This window comes from Pyrus communis, chromosome 4 (assembly GCF_041283825.1).
Source record: "Pyrus communis isolate YQ-2024b chromosome 4, ASM4128382v1, whole genome shotgun sequence".
Classification (NCBI taxonomy): Eukaryota; Viridiplantae; Streptophyta; class Magnoliopsida; order Rosales; family Rosaceae; genus Pyrus; species Pyrus communis.
In genome coordinates, this window is record NC_142568.1 from 166,998 (window position 1) to 189,825 (window position 22,828).

Below are 22,828 nucleotides of genomic sequence, written 5' to 3' on the forward strand. Positions count from 1 at the left end.
TATATATATATATATATATATATATATATTCCCAATTGAGGTTGTGTACCTAGTGGTGCTTAGAGTTGGATGTTACGATCGACGAGCTGACGTGAGGTTGGAGGAGTGGAATAGAACGGATCGTGCTGGAATGTTGCAGCGGTGGTTGCAGTCGATTTCACAGACTGTTGTTTTCTGTTCTGGGCTCAAACTGTTGCTTGAGCTGTGCTTTTGTTTGTTTTTCTTTGGCCCATTTTTTGCTTGTTCATATGCTAGCTTTGGGCCTTTGGTTTGTGTTAGCATCCATTAGCTTAAGATTGGCAACAGAAAGCAGTAGGCTCTTTGTGCATGATGGCGTACGAGCAGCTGGTTCCTTGCGCCAATTAAAGTTGTGCGTTTGGGAAATGTTTTGTCTACTATACTAGAAAATTTTCAGTGTGTAGAACACGGAGCGGAACACTACATGTCATTATATAATTAGAAGTAAGTTTTTTTTTTTTTTTTCAAGTGTCCCTCCAGTTGTAGAATAACATGTGGTTTTCCATCTCTCATACTCTACCCCCTCAACAACAAGAAATTTTTCATTGTGTCTGGAATACAGGTAGTACACCCATGTGTCAGTATATAAGTGAAGGGAAGTTTTATTTTTTTTAGTTGTTAATTTTTTAACACAAGTATCTCACTACTTGTACATTGATGTACCACTTCGCATTTCAGGCACACTGAAAAATCTCTCCTCATCAACTCATAACTCATGGCATTTATAGTTACGATAATTTAGTATTGTTATCGTTACTTTAAAATTTCTTCCAAAATATATAACTTGCGAAACCACCATTTACCCATGTAGTTAGGAAAGCAAACAAACAAAACAAAAGGTTCATGACCAGATTAATGTTGAGAGGGTTTTTTTTTCATAAATAGTCCTTGAAATTGACTTTCACCATCAAGATGGTCCTTGAAATTGAAAATCAATCAATGTAGTCCCTGAAAATAGGTGTCGTAAATCAAGGTGGTCATTCCGTCACAATTCTGTTAAAATTCTATTAAGTGCTGATGTGGCACATAAATGGGCCCCATAAGTTTTTTTTTCCTCACAAATGATCCTTGAAATTGACCCACGACATCAAAATAGTCCCTGAAATTGACCCGCAATATCTAAATGGGCCCTGAAATTGAAAATTGATCAATGTAGTCCCGCAAGTAATTGTCTCAAATCAATGTAGTCATTCCGTCACAATTCTGTCAAAAATTATGTTATGTGCTGATGTGCCACATAAATAGGTCACACAAGTATAATTAAATTAAAAAAAATTTACAAATAGGCTTAATAATTTAATAGTTAATAAAAAAAAATTATGAACCCAAAAACCCAGTCCTGCAATCACCTCCAATCCCAGTTCATGTTTTTCTACCTCATTTACTCTCTATTCTCTAAAAAACAATCACAATACACTCATCTTTACACACTTCGACACCCTTCACCAAATTGAACTTGGATCGAGATCACATTTGGTGATGGCTTGGCCCGTTGGTAACGACTTTTGGGACATCATAGTTAACATTTGAGCGATCAACATCTTCACAACCTTAATCTTGGAGAGCTTGATCGGGGCTTCTCTGGTGGTCTGGTGATGCAAAGAACGGCGAGGTCTGCCTTGAGATAATGAGGTTATAACTGAAGTGCGTCTATTGTTGGTTGAAAACTATTTCCACATCCCCTCTTAGGCCTTGGTTAAGCATTGTGCCTTTAAGAATTTATGAAAGGGATCTCTCTTTAGAGTTGGCCCTAGGGGTGGTTCGGTATGGGATACCATACCGAAACTAGTATCCCGAATCCCAAACCAAAATTTTTTGGAACGGGAATTTGAAGACCAATCCCAAACCAAATTTTCGGGAATCCCAAATTTCGGGAATCCCGAAATATTTTCGGGATTTTGGGACAAATCAGGAATCCCAAATTGAAATATGAAATTATGAATTGTTCTTCAACTATATAATTCAAGAACACATTCATGAACTAGGAATTTCATTTCATTCACACTACCATATTTAATTGAACACTGGCATGCCTGACTGTTTTTATCATAGTCAAAATTCAAATTAATTAAACCCTTTTTGCAATCTGTTGAGAGACAAAAGAATCAAGTCTTCTGAAATCATCAACCATGGCAACAGCAATAATAAAATCCACATGAATATCAAACAGAACATGAAAAATATGCAAGGTGTAGGGCATTCCAGGTTGCAGAGCATGAATTAGAAACTACTAGCATCAATTATAAAAGAATAATATATATGTATAAATATATATATAATAATTAACATTATATATTTTCGGTTCGGTATGGGATTCCCGAAATATTGAGAAGCCAATCCCGAATCCCATACCGAAATTTTGGGATCGGTTCGGGATAGCATCCCAAAAATTTCGGGAATTTCGGTTTGGGAAATTTTTGGTTTGGGATCGGGATTTTTTCGGTTCGGTTCGGGATTTTTGGGAATTTTTTCCACCCCTAGTTGGCCCTACTATAAGAAAAAAAAATCCATTGAGCAAATAGGTATTTAGACAACTTTTTTAATTAATTATTAAACACAGATCAGCACATAACAATTTTTTTTACACAATTATGGCGAAATGATCATATTGATTTGCAACACCTATTTTCAAGGACCACATTGATTGATTTTCAATTTCAGGGACCGTATTGATGGTGTGGGTCAATTCTAGGGACCATTTTGATGATGTGGGTCAATTCCAGGGACCATTTGTGATAAAATTTCGTAAATCATGTGGGGCCCATTTATGTGCCACATCAACAATTAACGGAACTTTTAACAGAATTGTGACGAAATGACCACATTGATTTGCGACACTTATTTTCAGGGACTACATTGATTGATTTTTAATTTTAGGGTTTTGATGGTGATGGTCAATTTCAGGGACTATTTGTGATAAAACCCCTTCATACGGAATATCTCAGTTTACAACCCATCACAATTTTTATTCATTTTTGGTCAAAATAGAACTTCATTAATGTAAGAGAAATTACAATTTGTGAAAGATGGGCCTAGATCCAAACAAAACACAACCCTACATAAAACAAACCCAGACATAAAAGATAAAACAAACCCAAACAAAGTAGAGCTACAACCCAAGACGTAAAGAGAGGTCCATACAACTTTAGGCTCGTAGGCAACAATAAAAGCAACAGCAAAAACTCTAACCTCCAGCAGCTAAACGACCGCCACTGCTTCTACTGCAAAAAAGGTCATTGCCCTAAAATGAAAAGAGTACCCTAACCATAAATTAGATCGGAGCAGCAACAACTAGGTCATCGATTTGGGTCCACTGTCGGATCTGGTTGCGACCGAATTGGAAATTGGGGGTTCTTGAGGATAGCGATGAGACAGAGTCGAATTTATGGTTTGGGTCAAATCTGGTATGTGGGGTTGTTGAAGAAGAGAGAAAGGTTGGGTGGGTGGAGTCGAAGAGGGAGGGAGAAGGGTGGTTGTGCGAGGAGTAAAAGAGGAAATGAGGGTTGGGTGGGTGGGTGTAGAGAAGAGAAGAAAGGGAGGGAAGGAGTGGGTAGGTGGAGTCGAATAGGGAAGGGGAAGGGTAGATGTGCGGGGAGTAGAAGAGGAAATGAGGGTTGGGTGGGTGTGCATGGAGAAGAGAACAAAGGGAGGGAGGGTCGTGAGGAGGTATGAGACGACAAAATTTATTTTTATTTTTAAAATTTTTTATTGAATTTTTTATTTTTAATATCCACGTGGGCGTCATATGTACACGTGGCACCCAATCATTATCTACGTGGGTGGCACGTCACCAGTTAACGGCTGATTTAACATCAACCTTAATGAATGTATAAGAGTGTCCCAAAATTATGACTTCAAGTACCACTATGGGATAAAAAAACTTAAATGTACCAAATATTAAAAACCAAGAAATTTCAGGATAGTAAACTGAGATTAACCCAAAAATATATTAACCCATGTTAGGAACTGAGTTTGGATCCTAATCAAGTTTTGGCCAACAAAGTGCATGCAAATTAAAAATTATACACATACTAAAACCCGGTTCTCAGGTGCTGGTTTGCATTGTTAATGAACAGTAAAATATCGAAAATACCCTCGCCTTCTCATGCCTTACAGTTGTCTTGCCTTCTTTTTTTCCACAATAAAAAGACGTTTATACCATTCCACTCCACCTGTCCTCCATCACTGCGTCCTCTGGCTTCATTTCTTCCAGATTTTTCTTTTGCTTTTCACTTTGCCTGGCCTTCTTCACACAGACGAGCCATTTCTCTCAAATTCGAGAGACTTTTCTCTCTCACCTCTCATTTATTTCATTTTCTCTAAAAAAAAAAAACTCTAGCCGCTCAATTTCTCTAAACCCTAGCTATCACTCATCCAACTTCTCTCAACCATGGCCTCCATTTTAGGCCTCGAGTTCACAAAATCTGGAGAGCTTTCTTTCTCGCCTACAAACGAAGATGGCCGAGTATGAGAGCCCGTGGTGGACCGCCACCAAAAAACCTGACGAATCCGCTCTGAGTCAACTTATAGCAGTCGAGAACAACTCGCGCTATGTCGACTGTCACCGCCACCGACTCATCGGCTCCACACATTCTCTAGTATTCAAGTTCTTTTTACCTTTTTGGGTTTTTCTTTTTAGAGATTTTGTACTTTTTTATATTTATGAGAATGCAGGTTTTGGATTTAGCATTTGATTTTCTTTGATGGGATTTTGAATTTAATTTGTGGAAATTTGATTTGAAGTTGTTATTTTTTTTTTTGGGTCAATTTTGAATTACAATTTGAAGTTAGATTTTTTCTAGGTTAATGTGAATAGGGACGATGAGCCTAAAACTGCATTAGTTGCTTTACTCAAATGGAACATACAATTAGTGGAGAGTAATTCATATGATAATTTTATATATCTAGATAATTGATGTTTCCTTTTTTTAGTTGTAGTTTTGGTTTAATTTGTAATTTGTATGGTGCTTAAGAATCCATAGCTTCTAAGGTTTGATTATTTTCCATTTTTAACTTATCCTTGGCCCTTGGGTAAGCAAATTTGATGAAATTATATTTTTGCTCCGCCTTTCGGTATTTTCAGGCAATTGAAGTTGAATATGGAGAAGGTTTTGACACATTTAGCCCTGTTGGACTCTCAAGTTTGATGTGGTAATTAATTTAATGAGTTATGTGTATATTAGTTAAATTATGTTTTATGTTCTGTCGAATTTAATGTACTAATTATACTTTCTGCTGCTATAACTTACTACTGTTAATTTTTACTTCAAGTAGGAGTTTTTGAACGACAAACTGCGAGAAGGTTTTCTTAAACGAAATGCAATATGACATGAAACCTGATGATCTAATTGCGCATTGAGTTTTTTCGGTGAGGGATTTCGAGTTTTCCGCCAAGTCTCTCTCTTATTTTTAGTTTTTGAGTTGCAGGTAATACTTTATGGTCAATGTGACCCTATAGCTATTTAATTAATTGTATTCTTAGATCATGTAGGAAGACTAGCAAGTAGCAATGTTGCTACTTTTTAAGTTGTTTATTCCTCTTATTTGGATTTGATGTGGGATATCCATGACTGGTTGTTCAACCCAAAATCTGGGATTGTTGTTTTTATCGTTATGAAAGGTGAAGATTAGAGGAATTTAAATGCTTTAGTTGAAGAAGGAAAACTGTACATATTCATGTATGACCCATGTTGCTTCCTCTCTCTTTCATCTATATGATCCGTTGGGAGTTTGATCTCCACCATTACTAAATTCCATATTTGTTGCCATTAGTGTTCTAAAAATCGGCCTAAGCAGCACCTAGGCGCTGGGCAGCGGAGCTCGGACCCGATTTAGACCAAAACGTTCAATTAGGCGGGGAGGACTTAGGCGGCCGCCTAGGCGCTCGCTAGGCACCTTAGGCGGGCTAGGCAGCCGTCTAGGCGGTTTGAATCTCGCTGTAATTTTTGCAACCAAATCTACAACTTCCGATCTCGTACATAGCAGCAAAGCTCCGGCGAATTTCTGCGTCTTTGTGAAGATGAGGGAAGAGAGAGAGAGAGAGAGAGTATTAAACATTTTAATCTGTGGTGGCGCAAGTTGGATTTGAGATCCAATTTTGAGGTTCTGAAAGTGAAAGGCCGAAGAAGAAAAACGAAGATGAGGCATGAGGGAAGAGAGCGCCAAGAGAGAGACTAAAAGATTAGGTTCTGAAAGGGTAAAGAAGAAGAAACGAAATTCAAAAGCTGGTGATGGGTTCTTGGGTGATGTGAAAGAGTGGTTTTAATTATGAAACCACCCACTCATCACCCACTCATCAGATGGTTTTAAATATGAAACCACCCACTTGCGTGGGTTTTTTTTATAGTTTTAAAAGTTTGGGATGTATATTATATGTATATAAATATTATATAAATTATAAATTATAAATCATTTAGATAATATATATTTTTTTTCCTAGGCAAGCATATTACATGTGTACATAAAACATTCACATATGTATGTTCTTCTATAAGAAATAACATATTATTCAATAATTATTTACATCTGATATAGTAAATTTAATTAATTTATATAATATATAAAAAATTTACCTAAATCCGCCTAGGCCGTCTAGGCACCCGTCTAGGTGCTAGGCGCTAGCCCACCGCTTGACTAACGCCTAGCGTTTTTTAGAACCTTAACTACCATTGTACACACACATATATAGTTGCTTATTCTTCTTAATTAATAGTTATTAGAAGTAATAATATTGGTATGTGTGTGTGTGTTATAGAACTTAGAACCTAGAGTGAGAGCAAGCGACTGTTGTGAAGTGGCCCAACCCAACATTCATTCGCAAATCTAATTTATAGAAAATTTTGTCAAACTATTCCTATTGCCTTCCCCTGCCTCTCTTCTCTAAAGAAGAAAAGAGTGTTAGACTAAAAGCTAAGCATTTCAATGCTTTCTGATTGTATCCTAATATCACCAGTACCACTACTTCCCTTTCAGCCCTTTCAGTTGTCATTGAATTGCATAGCGTTTCGAGATTTATCTCCGAATCCTGCCAGTAGCTTAATTGCTTGGATTTCTCAGAAACCCCTTATATGATGAACCATATGAAAAGAATCGGTTTAAATCAAATAATCGTGAGATAAACATATCGAATATTGACTCTTATCAATTGGTATTTTCTATGGGTGGCACGATGCGACAGTCGCATCAAAGTTCCATCGTGCTTGAAGTGGGCTTCTATCAGAGCCATGTTCGCTGTATGATATTCAAGGTTTGATTTTCTGATGCGATTGTTATACACATTAACCACAAAATTTATTTAAAAAAACTTTATTATTGGTTTTTGAATTATTTGATGGGAAATATTCATTCCCCTTTGTGCTTATAATTTTTTATGCAAGGAAAACAAGCAAGTTGGGAAATATTTTTGAGTTCCTTAAAAAATTAAGGTTACTGATTTATTTCTCTTATTTCAATGTGAATGCAGCTACGTAAAATCTACCTAACTGGTAGAAAGGACCTAGTTAGAAACTAAAAGTGGAAGCATTGCAAGCACTCCAAAGCTTGAAAATAATGGATGTTTGTAACTCATTGCTTTGATAGGTTACCACATGCAATTTCAAGGAAATTTAGTTTATACCTCTTATACCACTACCTTGATTTTTATCAAGGTTGTTCACCCTAAGGGAGGGCTATCATCCTTCCTTTGAATGCTTCATGCTCAAGACCCATTGAACACCCTTAGTACAAAACTTTCAGTTGTACCTATTCAGCGCTTGCATAGGTTGCCTACGTACTTTGTCTCCAACGAAGATCAAACTGTCGTAGTTCATCTTTAGAACTAAGGTGACAATGAGTTTGGGCCCTATGAATCTCCGCAACTCCCGAAACTCTTTCAAGGACTATTTTAGACGTACAACCATCATAATAATTAATTAATTAAATAAATAGAATATTATTTCCTCCATCTTAATCAATCCAATTGATTATTTCATCACATTGTGATACCTTGGTCTAGTATTCTAGCATAGGTTGTGCAATCTTATTAAGTTCTCGTTGTGAGATGAATTAGACTCCTCAAATATTTTGACGGATTTGAAACTCCTTTTAATCCACCTCTTTATGAAGACAAAAATTATTGTCTTATAGGATTTCATAGACTATGGGGGACACCTAGCTGCATGTCATGGTCCCTGAGTCAATGTAGTATTTACGAGAGAACCTATTTCGTTGCAATTACAATGCAATACGGTCCTTCTCTAATACAATGCTCTCGATTGCATTGATTAGGCTAAATTATGTAAAGTACCTAAGTGAACAACTTGATAAATTTGGAACATTATTCCAAATCACAATGTTTTGACCAAAGAAATTCTAAATCTTGTCGATGAGCATTCTCCTTCAATTATGAAGGTTAGAGATTCTTTTTTGTACATTCACTTGCCTTCATGATTAGGCAGCCTAATCTCAACTATGTCATGGGTACCCTCTCATATCAGAGTGCCGTTAACATAATCTAAGATCAAATACCTAATCACAAGACAATTGCAATGCCTCAAGTCCAAGGACCAATTTGCATTATTGCAACAACTGAGTTCTTATTGACATGAGCATGTATCTAGTATATACACATAAGATCTCGAGACTTGATCACATTTAGTGAATTTAATCATTATTAAGCATTTACACACTTATCTTATCGACTCTCGCTAATGACTTGAAACTGGCCATGCATCCCGTCCTACAATTGTGCAGAGATCGGACTATATAAGATAACCACTCAAAGAATCCAACGACCAGGAAAAAGTTTAGGATAAACACATATGAAAAGGTCTCCTTAACATTATCTCAAAAGTTACTTCTTACATATGCATATAACTGTACCATGGACTCACTAATGAGATTACATTGGTAATCTGCCTATAGTGATCTTGCCTACTGTATTACCTTAAGCAAAACCACTAATCTTGATTGCTTTTAAGGCATACATCCAACAATCTCCCATTTGCACTAAAATGTAATCAAGTGAAGATCTAACTTGATGTCATATGCTAGGCGATATATGTGCATTGTGCAATTTGTTGTATGTATTGGAGCTTCCAAAAACAACATTGCCCATCATGTTTCAACCTAAACGTAGCATCAGGCATTATCACTATGGATCTTGGCAAAAAACTACATTGAAAAAGCTGTACAGGAGTTGTTGTAGTCAGGTTTTATTCGACCAAGTCATATTCCTTTCTCGTGTCCTGTGTTACTTGTCAAAAAGAAAGAAGGGGCGTAGAGATTGTGTATGTATTACAGGGAATTGGATTCAACTTACTATTAAATACTAGTATCCAAAATCTTTGATTGATGATTTATTGGATGAATTATTTGGTGCAAAATTCTTTCCAAGCTTGGTTTAAGATGTGGTCACCACCAAATCAGGATGGATCAATCAGATGTGGAGAAGATTGCATTCAGGAGACATGAAAGGCATTATGTGTTCCTAGTTATGCCCTGTGGACTCACAAATGCACAGGCTACATTCCAGAATTTGATGAATGATGAAATTTTTAGGCTTTACCTCGAGGTAGTTTATTCTGGTATTCTTTGATGATATCTTGGTATATAGCAAGTCTTGGGAAAATCGTTTGTCTTACTTATATATAACATTTGAGCTGCTGAAATGTAATCAATTATTTGTGAAAAAGAAGTGGCCAAAGTAAAGTGAAGTATCTGGGACATACTGTTTCCAGGAAGGGAGTAGTTGCTGATCCATCAAAGCTTCAAGCTATAATTGATTGGTCTGCACCTGCTAATGTGAAGGTTTTGAGAAGATTCTTGGGACTCACTAGATATTACATGAAGTTGTTCCTGGCTATGGCAAAATATGTCAACCTACAAGTTGACTAAGAAAGATGGGTTTCAGCTGTCTCAGGGTGCTAAAGAAGCTTTCCAGCAGCTCAAACAAGTCATGGCATCACCACAAGTCTTGGCTCTGCCAGATTTTACATTACGATTTGAGCTTGAGTATGATGCCTCAGGCAATGGAATTGTTGCAGTATTACAACAGAAAAGGCCAATTGCTTTTACCAGTCAAGATTTGGGTCCTAGGAATCAATCATTGTCTTGTGAAAGAGAACTCGTTGCTATTGTGCACGTAGTCAAGAAATGGCAGAATTATTTGCAAGGGTGCCATTTTATGATTAAAACGACCATAACAGTTTCCAGTAATTTGCTCAATCACAGGGCACACACTCTATTCAGCAAAAATAGGTGGCAAAACTATTGGGGTACGACTATGAGAGTCAATACAAACATGGATGCATTGTCTAGGGTGTCATGATCAAGTCAACCACCTGAAAAACCACTTGAAACTTCTTGTATCCAAATGGAGTGCACATCCATTTCTTATCCTTATTTTGGATGGTTGGATGAACTTAGAAGACACAATGAACCAGATGAATGGATAGTGGGAATGCAACTGGGGGGGGGGGGGGGGGGGGGGGGGGGGGGGGGGGGGCTGGGGGCGGTGGGTGTGTGGAAGATTATGGTGAATTCATTGCCAAATTCTCAGATTTCAAGTTTTAAAATAGACCTTGAGAGGGGGGGCGTAATTATACGAAATGTGATTGCCACCGAGCCTGTAGACTTGTAACTAAACTGAGAATTAAAATGATTGGCTGTATGATTTATGAGTCAAGTGGATAAATGATTCATTAACAATTCGTGTTGAAGTCTAATTACACACACGCAATGCCCTTGCATTAGTAGGACACAGTCCACCTTCAATAGCTGGGTAGCAAGTCACCTTAAAGGATCTAATGGCATAAACGTATAGGAAAATGGCATACACATAATATAGGAGAATGATAAACACACCTCTGTTTTAGCCTCTCACACGTCCGTATTTAATCTCGTCGCTTGTTTACATTTGATTTATTATCCAAATAAAATGAGTATGAAGAGTTAAAACTAGTGTAAAAATCATTTCCCATAATTTTAATGTTAAAGTCAGAGCCTAGAACTTCCAACTGCAAAAGCTTCACACAACTCATTACTAAAAAGGTTTACAAGCAATCGATCTTTTTTGAATAATGGTATGAAAAATGCTAGGTATATCAAATTTTTAGACCATCTTTTATATTCATATGATGTGACGGTTGATGATAGAGCTCTTTTTTAATGATTTGAAAAAAAAAAAAAATCAATTATCAACTGATACATCATGTGTTTAGAGTTCTACAAAAAAATGGTCTAAAAATAGTATATAGGTATAGCCACTGTCTGTTTAATATTTATGCATGAACTCAATTGTTACCATGCAGGGATACACCTGAAGATATAACCTGAAAACATTAAATCCTTTATAAAACCAATCAATAATATCATGCATCGCCATGTGACTGTGATCAGCCGGTTCCCGTCAATTCCAAGCCCCGCAGACACGATCTCAGCCCTTAACTTTAAAATCAAAGACTTGGTTTCCAAGGGATTATATGACCAAATCCTTCATCTATACAAACTGCAACTCCATCCCCATGGCCTTCATGCAAACAACTCCATTCTTCCTTCAATCATTAAAGCTTGCTCCTACGCAATGTCCCGCCACTTCGGCCTTCAACTTCACTGCGTCGCTCTCAAGTCGGGCTCCGACTCAGACCCGGTCGTATCCAATTCTCTCATCTCCATGTACGCCAAATTTACAACTGTTGAAGCAGCACGTCAGGTGTTTGATGAAATGCCTGAAAGAGACACCATCACCTGGAATTCCATGATAAATTGCTATTTGCAAAATGGGCATCTTGAAAAAGGTTTGCAAGTGCTTAAGCAAATGCATTTTAATGGTTTTGTACCGAAAGCAGAGTTGATTGCTGGCATAATGTCAGTTTGCGCGAGGTCAGGAGAGTTGAGACGACTGGGCAGAGAGATTCACGGGCTCGTTATTGTTCATGGAATGATTAAGGAGTCGGTGTTCTTGTCGACGGCTCTGGTTGATTTGTATATGAGGTTTCGCGACTTGTCGATGGCTTTACATGTATTTTATCATATGGAAGTTAAAAATGAAGTTTCTTGGACTGCCTTAGTTTCGGGATGCATTGCTAATCACAATTATGGCATGGCCCTGGGTTACTTCCGGGCAATGCAGGTTGAAGGCCTGAAACCCAACAGAGTGACTGTGCTTGCCATTTTACCAGCTTGTGCCGAGTTGGGACTTGTAGAACATGGGAAAGAGATTCATGCATATATCCTTCGTCATGGGTTTGATTCCAATAATCATTGCTCAGCAACTCTCATACACATGTATTGCAAATGTGGGAAAGTTTTGCGTTCTGCCAAGTTAATTTTCGATAGGGAAGCTGTTAAAGATGTTGTGATATGGAGCTCAATTATTGGGAGCTATTCTCAATGCAGGGATTACACGAAATCGCTGAAACTCTTCAGCCAAATGCGAGCTGAAGGAATTGAACCCAACTCTGTAACTGTATTGGCAATCATTTCTGTCTGCGCTTCCCTGTCTTCACTAATCCTTGGCTGTGGAGTCCATGGCTATGTCTTAAAATCTGGGTTAAGTTTTGACACTTTCATTGGGAATGCACTCATCAATATGTATGCAAAGTGTGGTTGTCTCAAGGATTCACATCAGGTTTTCAAGGAGATGCCAAGCAAAGATTCTGTTACATGGAGCGCACTGATTGGCAGTTATGGCCTTCATGGGGATTCCGAGAAAGCTCTGCAACTCTTTGATGAGATGCAAGAGAGAGGGGTGGAGCCTGATGCAGTTACTTTCCTCTCTGTTTTATCTGCTTGCAACAACGCCGGCCTAGTGGAAGAAGGGAATAAGGTCTTTAAGCGTCTGACAGAAGGTAATAAAATAGAATTAAGCGTGGAGCACTACGCTTGCTTTATCGATCTTCTTGGAAGGACGGGCAAGCTTGAAGATGCTTATGAGCTAGTGAGATCAATGCCCATGACACCAAGTACTAGAATTTGGACTTCTTTGGTTACAGCTTGCAAGATTCATGGAAGATTAGACAAGGCAGAATTTTTAGCACATGAGCTTGTTATCCTGGAGCCTGAGAATGCTGCCCACTATACCTTACTGAGCACGGTTCATGCTGAAACCGGAAACTGGCTTGGCGTGGAAGAGGTGAGGAGAGCCATGAGAATACAAGGATTAAGGAAAGGCTACGGATTCAGCCGAATTTAGCCAGAAAACAAAAAGGGTTGTGCCATAGTACTCATCATCGACCATGCAAACGCTCAATTATCAACTCAAGGGTTGTAGACTCGTAATTGGAAAGAAGAAAGAAAAGGTTGTAGACTCCACGAGTTGAGTTTTTCTCGCCTCTGGTTTCTTTGCGAGAGTGAATTCTTATGTCTTATGTGGATTTCAATGAGTTGATAAACACTTGTTGTAAACCAATGCTAAATGCAAGAGCCAAAAACTAGTGCTCCATTCGTCAAATCAAAACAATCGTATGCTTCTACCAAACGCAAAAGGGTAGAGAGTAAGCGGATTATCTATAGATTAGACAAGCATCTCCAACAGCTCCTTTTGGTCAAATTTCATGCATATTTGGCGATGCTTTCAGAAAGTTTAAGAACTTTCTGATATCCAAAAATGTTTCCAGTAGCGTTTGGGCATACAACAAACAAAAGCACTTGGAGCGATTAGCGTATGGATTTTAATAAGAATTTCGGCGTGGTTCTATCAAAAGTGGTTATGAGGAGAATTACTTCCCGAAAACATTCCACTTAGTGTCAGCTAGAAGGACAAACGCACATCTCAAGCATCATATCATTTATTCATGTACCAACACTTGAAAAGAAAAGCCAATTCATTAAAAACACGCAACAGTTCAAAAAACAAGCAAATATCCTTTCTGAGGAATGGGGAAAGGGGAAGGGAATCTGTCTAGATCAAAAAACCAAGGGAGGGACGCGGTGCAACGTGACTATTTTGGAGTGTTATTAACAAATCCCAAAGTTTATGGAATGGAAAGGGAAAACAGCACAACTGATATAGTCATTATAATACGGCAATTGACAAAGACTCTTAAGATTACATTACTGGCAGCATCTGACCAGACTTCATATATGAAAACACACGCGCGCGCGCACATACATGCGCATAAATACCTAATAAAACTCAGCTATCCAACCTGTGTCTAGCATGAGGAAATCATCCAGTTGTAAGTTCTCTGGTGAAGTAACAGCTGCTCCAGTAGCACAGCTAGGGGCGAATGAACCACAATCCACCTCATAATCAGTTGCCATACCAGTAGAAATCAGTAAATTTGGAGAAGCTGGTTTATCTGACGGTACCTGTGTTATCATCGTAGACGACACAAGAGTAGAGACTGATACATCAGCTGAAGAAAAATATGTTGCAATAGCCTGGATATCCTTCATCTTCACGTGAACTGCAGAACTTGTAGGGGGCACTGGCCTTTTATTTTCTGGAAAATTGAACTCTGCACTAGCACCATGAATGCAATACACAGCAGCATCGTAGGCTCGAGCTGCCTGGTCTAGGGCATCATAAGTGCCGAACCATATCTTGATCCCGGATTTTGGAAGCCTGATTTCGGAAACCCATCTACCCCAAGCCCTCATTCGAACACCCTTATGGCGTCCTGGGGCTCTCTGTCGCGGAACCTTTTTCAAAGTAGAGGTTCTCCCCATATCCATTGGAAAGCTGACTCACAAAGAGAAAGTCTCAAGATAGTGGAAGAGTAGGATATGCAAAGAACTACTGTAGGAAGCCATTTATGGAAGGAAGATAATGGATGTGAATAAGATCCAAAATGAGGAGCATGCATTGAGTGCAGGTGGAAATGCCATGATGGTGGCACGTGATATAACAAGATGTACGCGGCCGAAGAGATACCGTCACGTGGGCGAGTTTGCTATAGACATGAAGCTTTCAAATGCATAGAACCGCAGTTGGCAAGACACGAAACAAAGCACTTGTTATGTTTAAGCCACTTTTCTAAAGGAGATATACATGCATCAACGCATATGCACACCAACACTCATACATACATACATACGTATATATATAGACACACACACACACACATTATATACGTACATAAATACATATGTAAATAGACTTTGTAGAAATTAACGATACATCTCCAAAATAATACAAAGCTCAATGATCAAAATGATATCCATGAGTAAGCAATATAGATACCTTAGTTAATGAAACATTGAAACTACAAGCTTTATTCAAAGTATCTGATGAGAAAATTCAGTAGAGAATTGGACATATAAAACTCTCCTAATTAGGTTTTAAAGTATAAAAAGTGTATTTGGCCATACAAGCAACGCATTTTGAAGAGATTACAAGAAGTTGCTCTCATTTAGCCTAACGTCATGTCAGCCTCTCAGATGCCCTGCGTAAAAGTGGTCAAGTGCTTAATACTCACTTGTAGAGACGTTGTGCTAGTTGGCTCGGGTTATAACTTATAACGCATCACGTTGCTAATTTGCTTAAAATTGAATCCTTACTGAACACACTTGTAACTTGTAAAGTTTAAGGATTGATTTGGAAATCAAATAATAATAAGAAGCAAAGAGGATAAGGCAAAAAGTTGAGAGGGCAAATATATAATAACCCAAAATATTTATTACTACGATATTAGCCCAATAAAATAAAAGAATAACTAAACCAACCGTTATCCTCTTTCCTTCCCTGGTGTGTGAAGAGTGAAGAAGCTCTTTATCCACCAAGTAGTTTTGATGTTCATGTTTGAATTCTTCAATTTTTGCTTTGAGGAGCTGAAAGATGTGGGCTTACTATGTTAATCATGTCCTCCCCCGCCGTCTTCTGCAAAACCTTTATCTTTGTTAACCCCAAGCTCAGGCTGCTCAGCCGCAACTCCTTCATTCTGCACAGAAATTGGTCGACGGCACTGGTGGTTGATACAAGGCGGTGGAGGTCTGCCGCTGCGGGGCACATTCCAAATGCTGGTGGCAAAAGGAAAAAGAAAAGGACTTGGTGGCAAACATTCTTTTTCGACGAAGACGGGAATTGGCTTGGTTTGAAGGAGGACGACATGCTGACGGCGGAGGAGGAGGACTTGGATGGATCCTCCGCAGCCGCCGCCATGGAAAAAGGTGAAGAAGCTGAGAAATTTGAGGCGTGGAAGACAAGGGCAGAAGCAATCGTGGAGCTGAGGGAAGCACAGCAGGATTTGACCAACGAGGAGAACCGCAAGTGGGAGGATTGGCTTGTGGATTCTAATTCTAAATCTACTTCCTTCTGGGAAGCATCTGTACTGTCGGATCCTGCTCAAGAAAGGGGATTGCTTTACTCTCTCAGCAATTTCGTCCTCGGAAAGGAAGAAGATGATGATGAGGACATGCTTTATGAAGACCGTGTTTTTCGCTATGCCTCACTCAATTCGGTAACTAGAACTAGTACAAAAACAATGTACATTTTCTTTGCTTTGAGTTGAGTGTGTGGTTTTGTTTATGTGATTGTGTCAACTGTTAAGCCACATTCAATAATTAATAATTCTGGTGAAAAATACTTTTCGTTGATCGTATATAAGAGAGCAATTGCAATATTCTAATTTATCTATTGCATTGGTGTTTCTGTTTTGGATGTTATTACGACACGCAAGAGAGTTACATTACATGGCTTGAGTTGTTATTTTCTGTCAGCCACCCTGCATTTTTCCCATTAGAAATACTAATATTGTGTAATTCATGTTATCTTCTTCTATTGTTAAAGGTCCCTTAGCAATACTAATCTTGTGCTAATTCATGGTTCGATCTTCTTCTATTGTTAAAGGACTGATTGCGCTAATTATAAGCCACGTTCATCCTTTTTACAGGCTAAATTTTTGGCAGTATTAATAATCATACCCTGGACCTTGGATTTTGTGGTTCACGACTATGTTCTGATGCCCTTTTTAGACAGGTAACCATTATCTCTTTGCTTATCAGATATATAAATTAATACACACACACATTTCAAAAGAGGGTGGTTTACGGTGTGTGCATGTTGCCTTGTTGAATTTCCAAGTAAACGCCTTTAAATATCAATATCCAATCCTGTGTCTTTGGAATTTAAAACTACTTTCCATATATATATATATATATATTAACTTCATTATGCATTTCCTTCATTCCACCATTCCTAAAGGATAGCTTAAGGAAATTATTCAACAAACTTCCAGGGTATATTGATGCCAGAAAAGAAGACTGCATCAGAAACGTATTTTGAAATAAGTGGCTGCCATAAATTTTCTTCTTTTAAATAAGGGCATGTGTGCATAGTGCAACTGAGTGGTTTAGACTATAGAATTTCACATACTTCTCTAAATTTAACTTCTCTACTCCTCCTGGACCTCCTTAACTTGGAACTTTCCTGTTGGGTAGGTCAATTTCCTAAGGAAACATTTGATGCCTCTGGAGTTAGGTTGGTTTTATTTTGCAAGCTTTAAATTTCAGTAATCATGTCAAAAAATTGACTTAGTTTTGAACCACCATAGTTAGGCTGTTTGTATTGTAATATGCGTACATACATACAGACATACATACATAGTCTTTGTTGCATTGGACCTGGTATTAACTTCATTTTTAACCATTACTTTTTTACCTCTAAAATTATGAACTAATGGATCGAGCACCCACTTGCTTGGGAACAGATATGTGAAGACCGTACCACTTGCAGCACAGTTGCTTGATGTCAGAAGAAATCAAAAGCTTCAAATGATTGATGAATTAAAAATGGAGAGAGCAAGATTTCATCTTGAGATGGAGATTGGTAAATCTCCACCGCTTTCTGATGACGAGGTTTGGTGGGAGTTGCGGCATAAAGCGTAAGATTGCCACTCTTTGGTTCTCCTCTGGAAAGAGCCTCCATAACATTATTGTTTTGGTCTTTAATATGTATCCAATTTTTCATTAGGTTCACAAAATCACTATTGAGTGGAGTGGGTAAATTACAATGAATTATTCTATAAACGAGCTAAAAATAGTCACACATGCCAAGACTTGAGCAGTATAGTTCATGACTTGTGACCCTAGAACATTTTACCACATAAACAGTCAAACATGTAGAACTTATTAGTTAGATCATTACATCAATGACTAGTTCCAATGTGTAAACCTCCATAAGTCATAACTGTATTCAGGATGCTGAAAGCCTTTAAATTGGATAAAAAGTTAAGAGTGAAGATTTAACCCAGGACAGTTATAATCTATCTTAAGTAATAAAAAAGTAGTTGGGAATTCAACATGTAGTCTAAGTAATGCCACTACATGAGTTCTAGGATAGCAGAACGACTATCCTTCAGAGAAACTGTGCCTGCATTCTGAGTGGGGTTTACAATAAGGTACAAGGTAGAGGAGGTGACACACTAACATATGGAAGAACTGTACAGAGTATGACCAAAACTGGAACTTTAGAAGTTCAAATTAGAGGGCTGGGAAAGATATGGATGTATGCTTGCAGAAAAAACGAAGGAAGAAAATCTGAACTCTTGTAACATAGAGTGAAAAGACAGGGAGAATCGTACGAGGAAGGAAGAAAGAAAGAAAGGCATTTTTTATTAAAATGAATGCGTTATCATTGTACAACTAATGTGTAAGTAATCATAACCAGCTAACTCTTTGAACCTATAAACACATGGCACCAGTCATTAGAAAACAGATTTTCTTTTAGCTGGAATTTTTTTCATTTAAGGTTCACTTGTATATGATTATGATGCTATGGTGTAAATTTATAGCTGGACTTTTTTCTCATTGCACACTTGGACATTTGGATCTTCATAACAAAAATATCTCTCATTTCAGAGATCCGTAACTCTAAAAGGTTATCAAGTATTCAAAAAGTATGGGTATAACTGTAACAGAAGACTTGGCCCAAAACCGAGCACAGTGGTGTTTTAGGATTCATACAGCCGACCTCGCTTAGTGGGATAAGGCTTTGTTGTTGTTGTTGTGGTTGTTGGCTAATAAATTTTCCTATTTGAATGATTTCATATTTTTAATTACAGTGTAATGTGCCAGAAATGTTGAAAGTGAGTATTATTTCTTGAGATAATATTGGAAAGTTCCCTTTATGTTTTAATCTTCTTAAGCTAGATTTTGGACTTTAGTTTCAGTGACGAATGTCATCCAAATTACTTTTCTTATGGCTTCAACAGATTAGAGCTGAGAGATGAATGGAGATTAGAGAATCGTAAAGCATTTGCCAACATATGGTCAGATATGATATTCGGGATCTCATTATTCATTCTTTTATACAGCAATCAGAGTAAAGTGAGCTACTATTACTTTGTTTATGTGGTGTACTTTCATGTATGAAATCTTTCCTCATTATGATCATAATAGCATTGTCTAAAACTGAATGTCCTTGGAATGTTACAGTTAACAACTCCATTTGTCTTGCATAAATAGTAGTATGATCAGTTATTGCATTATTAGGTATGAGTGTTTGTTTTTCTTAGCCTTTTCTCAATTGTCAATTTGTGATCCATGCGGTCTTTTTTTGGTCTATTTATCATCTATTTGGTTAGAATGATGAATATGCACCCTCATTGCTTTCAGAATACTCGTCAACAAAATAGTGAAATTGTGATGCCTTTTATCTGATCAGGATTATGCTATCAATATCAAAGTAAATATTGCCAGAAATAAATCTATAGTAGGTCAAGACTATAAAACATTTGATGTCGAGATTGGAGTGGTGACATAAGAAGCAACACATATTAGGTCTAAGTAATTGGAATGAAGCAGATAAAGTTAGTAAAGTACAAAAGCTATATCATTTCCTATCAGAGGTGAGCTTTAAGAGTTTATGATTAATATTCATAGATTTGGAGTTCACGTGGGTTCATTACTTCGTTCTCATCAAGTCCTATACTATAATCTCAACAATAGTCTTGCTTTGTATAGACATAAATTCCAATCATCAATATTTGTTATGTAAAAGTAAGAGAGAATTTTCCCAGCTATTCGTTGGAGATCATGTTGTTTGATTATCAGTTCGGCAATGAAATTATAGCTTAACTTCATGGAGTAACCATGAAGATATACTCTGTAGTTACTGTCACAAGGAGCTTACTTGTTTTCATGGAGACAATTTTGTTTCTGATTTAAGATGTCTGCACAGGTATGAACTTTAGCCTAAGAACTCTGCACTAAGTCTTGTTAAATCGATTGTATTCCGTTTTTTATTTGTTATCTTCCTTTTGCAGGTAGCATTGGTGAAGTTTACTGGTTATAAGATAATAAATAATATTTCAGATACCGGGAAGGCATTTCTAATTATACTTATCACAGATATATTTTTAGGGTAATGAACTGTTCTTTTGTTTGGTACTGTGTTTTTTTCTGTTACCATATTCAGTATACAATACAGTGGATATTCATATTTGCTTACTACTATGGAAAGCTATAATATTAAAGACACATACACATATATGGAATTTTCTCTTGCCAGATAGCTTAGTATGTTATATTGCTAGACTGTTAATATGGAACACTGATTAGGCGGGCTCTTGGGATAGTGTAGTCCAGATTCACAGTCTCATGACCTAAGTTATCCAGTTATGTGGTAAGAGGTTATCACCCCATAAATGTATATATACAGACAGGCACACACACACACACACACATTATATATATATATATATATATATATAAAATGTGTTTGTCTATATATTACTGCATATCAAGGATGCACAGTGTCCCTTAGGGAAGCTTTCGGGATGATGGTATATATAATTTCATATTTGAATGCCATCTTTTAGTTCCAATTTCTTCAGTTTCATTTCTGTGATCACCATTTTACTCATCCTTGTGTGACCAAAATGTGTGCATATCAAACCTTTCTGATTGCGATATACAACTGCATACCTGCAGGTATCATTCTGAGTCTGGTTGGCAAACATTGTCAGAAATTTTTGTTGAGCATTATGGGCTTGAGGTTGATCAGTCTGCCGTAACCATTTTCATTTGCCTGATTCCAGTTATCATGGATGCATGTGTCAAACTATGGGTATGTTTTACTCTACTGGATAGTAATTTCAGTTTCCGCAAAAGTTACAATTTTCATGGCTATGCTTACCAAGACTTGTGAAATGGTATAGACTTGGATCCCCTCTATTGTCTTTCCACTCAAAGCTATCTACATGCTTACATATTAACTTCCAATTTCTAAGTACCAAAACTAGTTCTCCAGGCTGCAATGCTTTGTTCATTTCACTCTGGCTGTGCCTTACGGATGTGTTAGAAATATTTATGAACATACACAGTGATATTCATTTTCGTACACACTTTACTGCTTGTATATCTTTGCAATTTGATAGCATTGTTAAATGTTCGTCTACCATTGTATTTCTGTGCAGCTGTTTAAATTCCTTCCAAGATTATCCCCAAAGGTGACAAACATATTCCGGGAAATGAAGCGTCACTAGTAAAATTCTTTATCTGGATTATCTCTGGCATCTTAAGAGAATTCGGAGCAAGGTAGCATGTACCAGTAAGATTACTATTTTTTTTTTTTTTTTTCCCTCCTGTCCTTGATTTATCGTATATACAGGTTTTGGACATTGTAGTTGTTGGGATATCATTCATTCATACCCATAAATGATAAATGTGGTATAAAAACAGCTGAAAAGGTTGATACATAGTACGTACAATCAAATCTACATATATGCTTCAGTTTTGAAATTTGTATATGTTAGTACCTGGCATGCGGAGCAAGGCTCGGGCCAAGCAGAATAGGAGAGAATTCAACTCAACAGTTGTCTACTTCAATCTACAAGGAAGGAATTGCTTGTAGATTGAATTCAACTAATACAAAAGCAATTCTTGTATTTTGGGATTGTTGTGAAACAGACCAGGATTTTGCTTTCAATACTTTTACTTCCATCTTGTAAGGGAAGGACCATTTTACCTTTATGAAAAGAAAGCTTAATTATTTCGTTTTCGAGAATGCTCACTCTCACTGGGTCAGGTCAGGTTAGTTCGGGTCAGTTCAGGAAGCCAGTTGGGCCTTCACTGACTAAAATGGCATGCTTACTCAAGGCCATTCACCAAACCACGTCAAATGTCAGGCAGGGATGCTGCAAACGCGACATTCACCAACCACGTCAAAAGATCAGGCCTTGCTTTTGCACTCATTGTTGAAGAGCCTTCGTGAAGAGGAATTCATCCGTCCGCTAGGAGTGGGCAGATGTAAGGTACTCAAAGGGACATGAACAAGAAATAAATTGAAGGAAAGAAAGAGAGCCTTCTATCTCGGCAAGTAAACTCTATCCATAACTAAGGAGCTGCGGATTCCTTGCCCAAACAACTGAGTATGGTGTGGGTTGGGCGTATGTATCAGCGTAAGTTGTTGATGGTTGTATATTTGCGCCCAGCCTGTCAACTAGTAGACTCCCAAGTGCGGATCACGTGCCCCATGAAGCCACACGCACACGAGCAATACATCTCCAAGCCCTACCTACCATCGCCCCATATTTTATATATTGGGTTATCTCCGAATCCGAGCCCTACCCACCACGTATCCCCCCATTTTTTTGTGAGAGAAATGACAGACCAATGTATATGACATCGAAATGTTTCAAATGTTGGGCTAATGATTAGTTAAAATAAGAGATTATATTCTTTTTTTTTTTTTTTTAACAAATGATATCATGTACATTAAGAGATCATGCTCTTTCTATATTTTTGCTAATGCATTTTTGCTCACTCCTTTCTAAGTTCGCCCTCTTAAATTAAGGTTGGATTCCCTTCAAGTAAATTATGATGTGATCGAAATATAAATAACATTTACAACATAAATAATCATATGAGAAGTATAGTACAACATAGTACG

At 37.6% G+C, this 22,828-nt stretch overlaps 2 protein-coding genes and 2 long non-coding RNA genes across 6 annotated transcripts; 3 read left to right on the forward strand and 1 right to left on the reverse strand.

The window, feature by feature from the left end:
* Positions 1 to 4,233: 4,233 nt before the first annotated feature.
* LOC137723413 (uncharacterized) lies at positions 4,234 to 5,769 on the forward strand. The gene is made up of 3 exons (XR_011066901.2): positions 4,234 to 4,616; positions 5,102 to 5,169; positions 5,293 to 5,769. It is a non-coding gene; the product is annotated as an uncharacterized LOC137723413 (long non-coding RNA).
* Positions 5,770 to 11,284: 5,515 nt separating this feature from the next.
* Positions 11,285 to 13,447, forward strand: LOC137723779 (PPR superfamily protein). The gene has a single exon (XM_068462970.2). It carries the CDS (start codon positions 11,369 to 11,371, stop codon positions 13,187 to 13,189), a length of 1,821 nt encoding a protein of 606 aa, XP_068319071.2. The 5' UTR covers positions 11,285 to 11,368; the 3' UTR covers positions 13,190 to 13,447.
* Positions 13,448 to 13,920: 473 nt separating this feature from the next.
* Positions 13,921 to 14,891, reverse strand: LOC148697239 (uncharacterized). The gene is made up of 2 exons (XR_015961288.1): positions 14,308 to 14,891; positions 13,921 to 14,215 (listed from the first exon to the last, which is right to left on the reverse strand). It is a non-coding gene; the product is annotated as an uncharacterized LOC148697239 (long non-coding RNA).
* A 739-nt stretch (positions 14,892 to 15,630) lies between these two features.
* LOC137723745 (protein DAY-LENGTH-DEPENDENT DELAYED-GREENING 1, chloroplastic) lies at positions 15,631 to 22,712 on the forward strand. Of its 3 annotated transcripts, none has more exons than XR_015961289.1 (8): positions 15,644 to 16,397; positions 16,830 to 16,915; positions 17,646 to 17,819; positions 19,149 to 19,263; positions 20,202 to 20,299; positions 20,869 to 21,004; positions 21,354 to 21,487; positions 21,965 to 22,712. XR_015961289.1 is itself a non-coding variant. In XM_068462937.2 (7 exons), exons 1-7 carry the CDS (start codon positions 15,789 to 15,791, stop codon positions 21,420 to 21,422), a joined length of 1,287 nt encoding a protein of 428 aa, XP_068319038.2. In that variant the 5' UTR covers positions 15,631 to 15,788; the 3' UTR covers positions 21,423 to 21,678. The 3 variants fall into 3 exon arrangements, 1 of the variants encoding a protein (XP_068319038.2); XR_015961290.1 differs by lacking the exon at positions 21,965 to 22,712 and adding an exon at positions 21,693 to 21,824; XM_068462937.2 differs by lacking the exon at positions 21,965 to 22,712 and having other exon boundaries at positions 15,631 to 16,397; positions 21,354 to 21,678.
* The last annotated feature ends 116 nt before the right edge of the window (positions 22,713 to 22,828 follow it).

What these genes read in the sequence shown, in the direction of transcription:
- LOC137723779 (XM_068462970.2), top strand. Translation starts at nt 11,369, where the DNA reads ATGCATCGCCATGTGACTGTGATCAGCCGGTTCCCGTCAATTCCAAGC.
- LOC137723745 (XM_068462937.2), top strand. Translation starts at nt 15,789, where the DNA reads ATGTTAATCATGTCCTCCCCCGCCGTCTTCTGCAAAACCTTTATCTTT. An exon ending in CTGATGCCCTTTTTAGACAG is followed by an intron (nt 16,916 to 17,645) that starts GTAACCATTATC and finishes GCTTGGGAACAG; the next exon opens with ATATGTGAAGACCGTACCAC. An exon ending in TATACAGCAATCAGAGTAAA is followed by an intron (nt 19,264 to 20,201) that starts GTGAGCTACTAT and finishes TTCCTTTTGCAG; the next exon opens with GTAGCATTGGTGAAGTTTAC.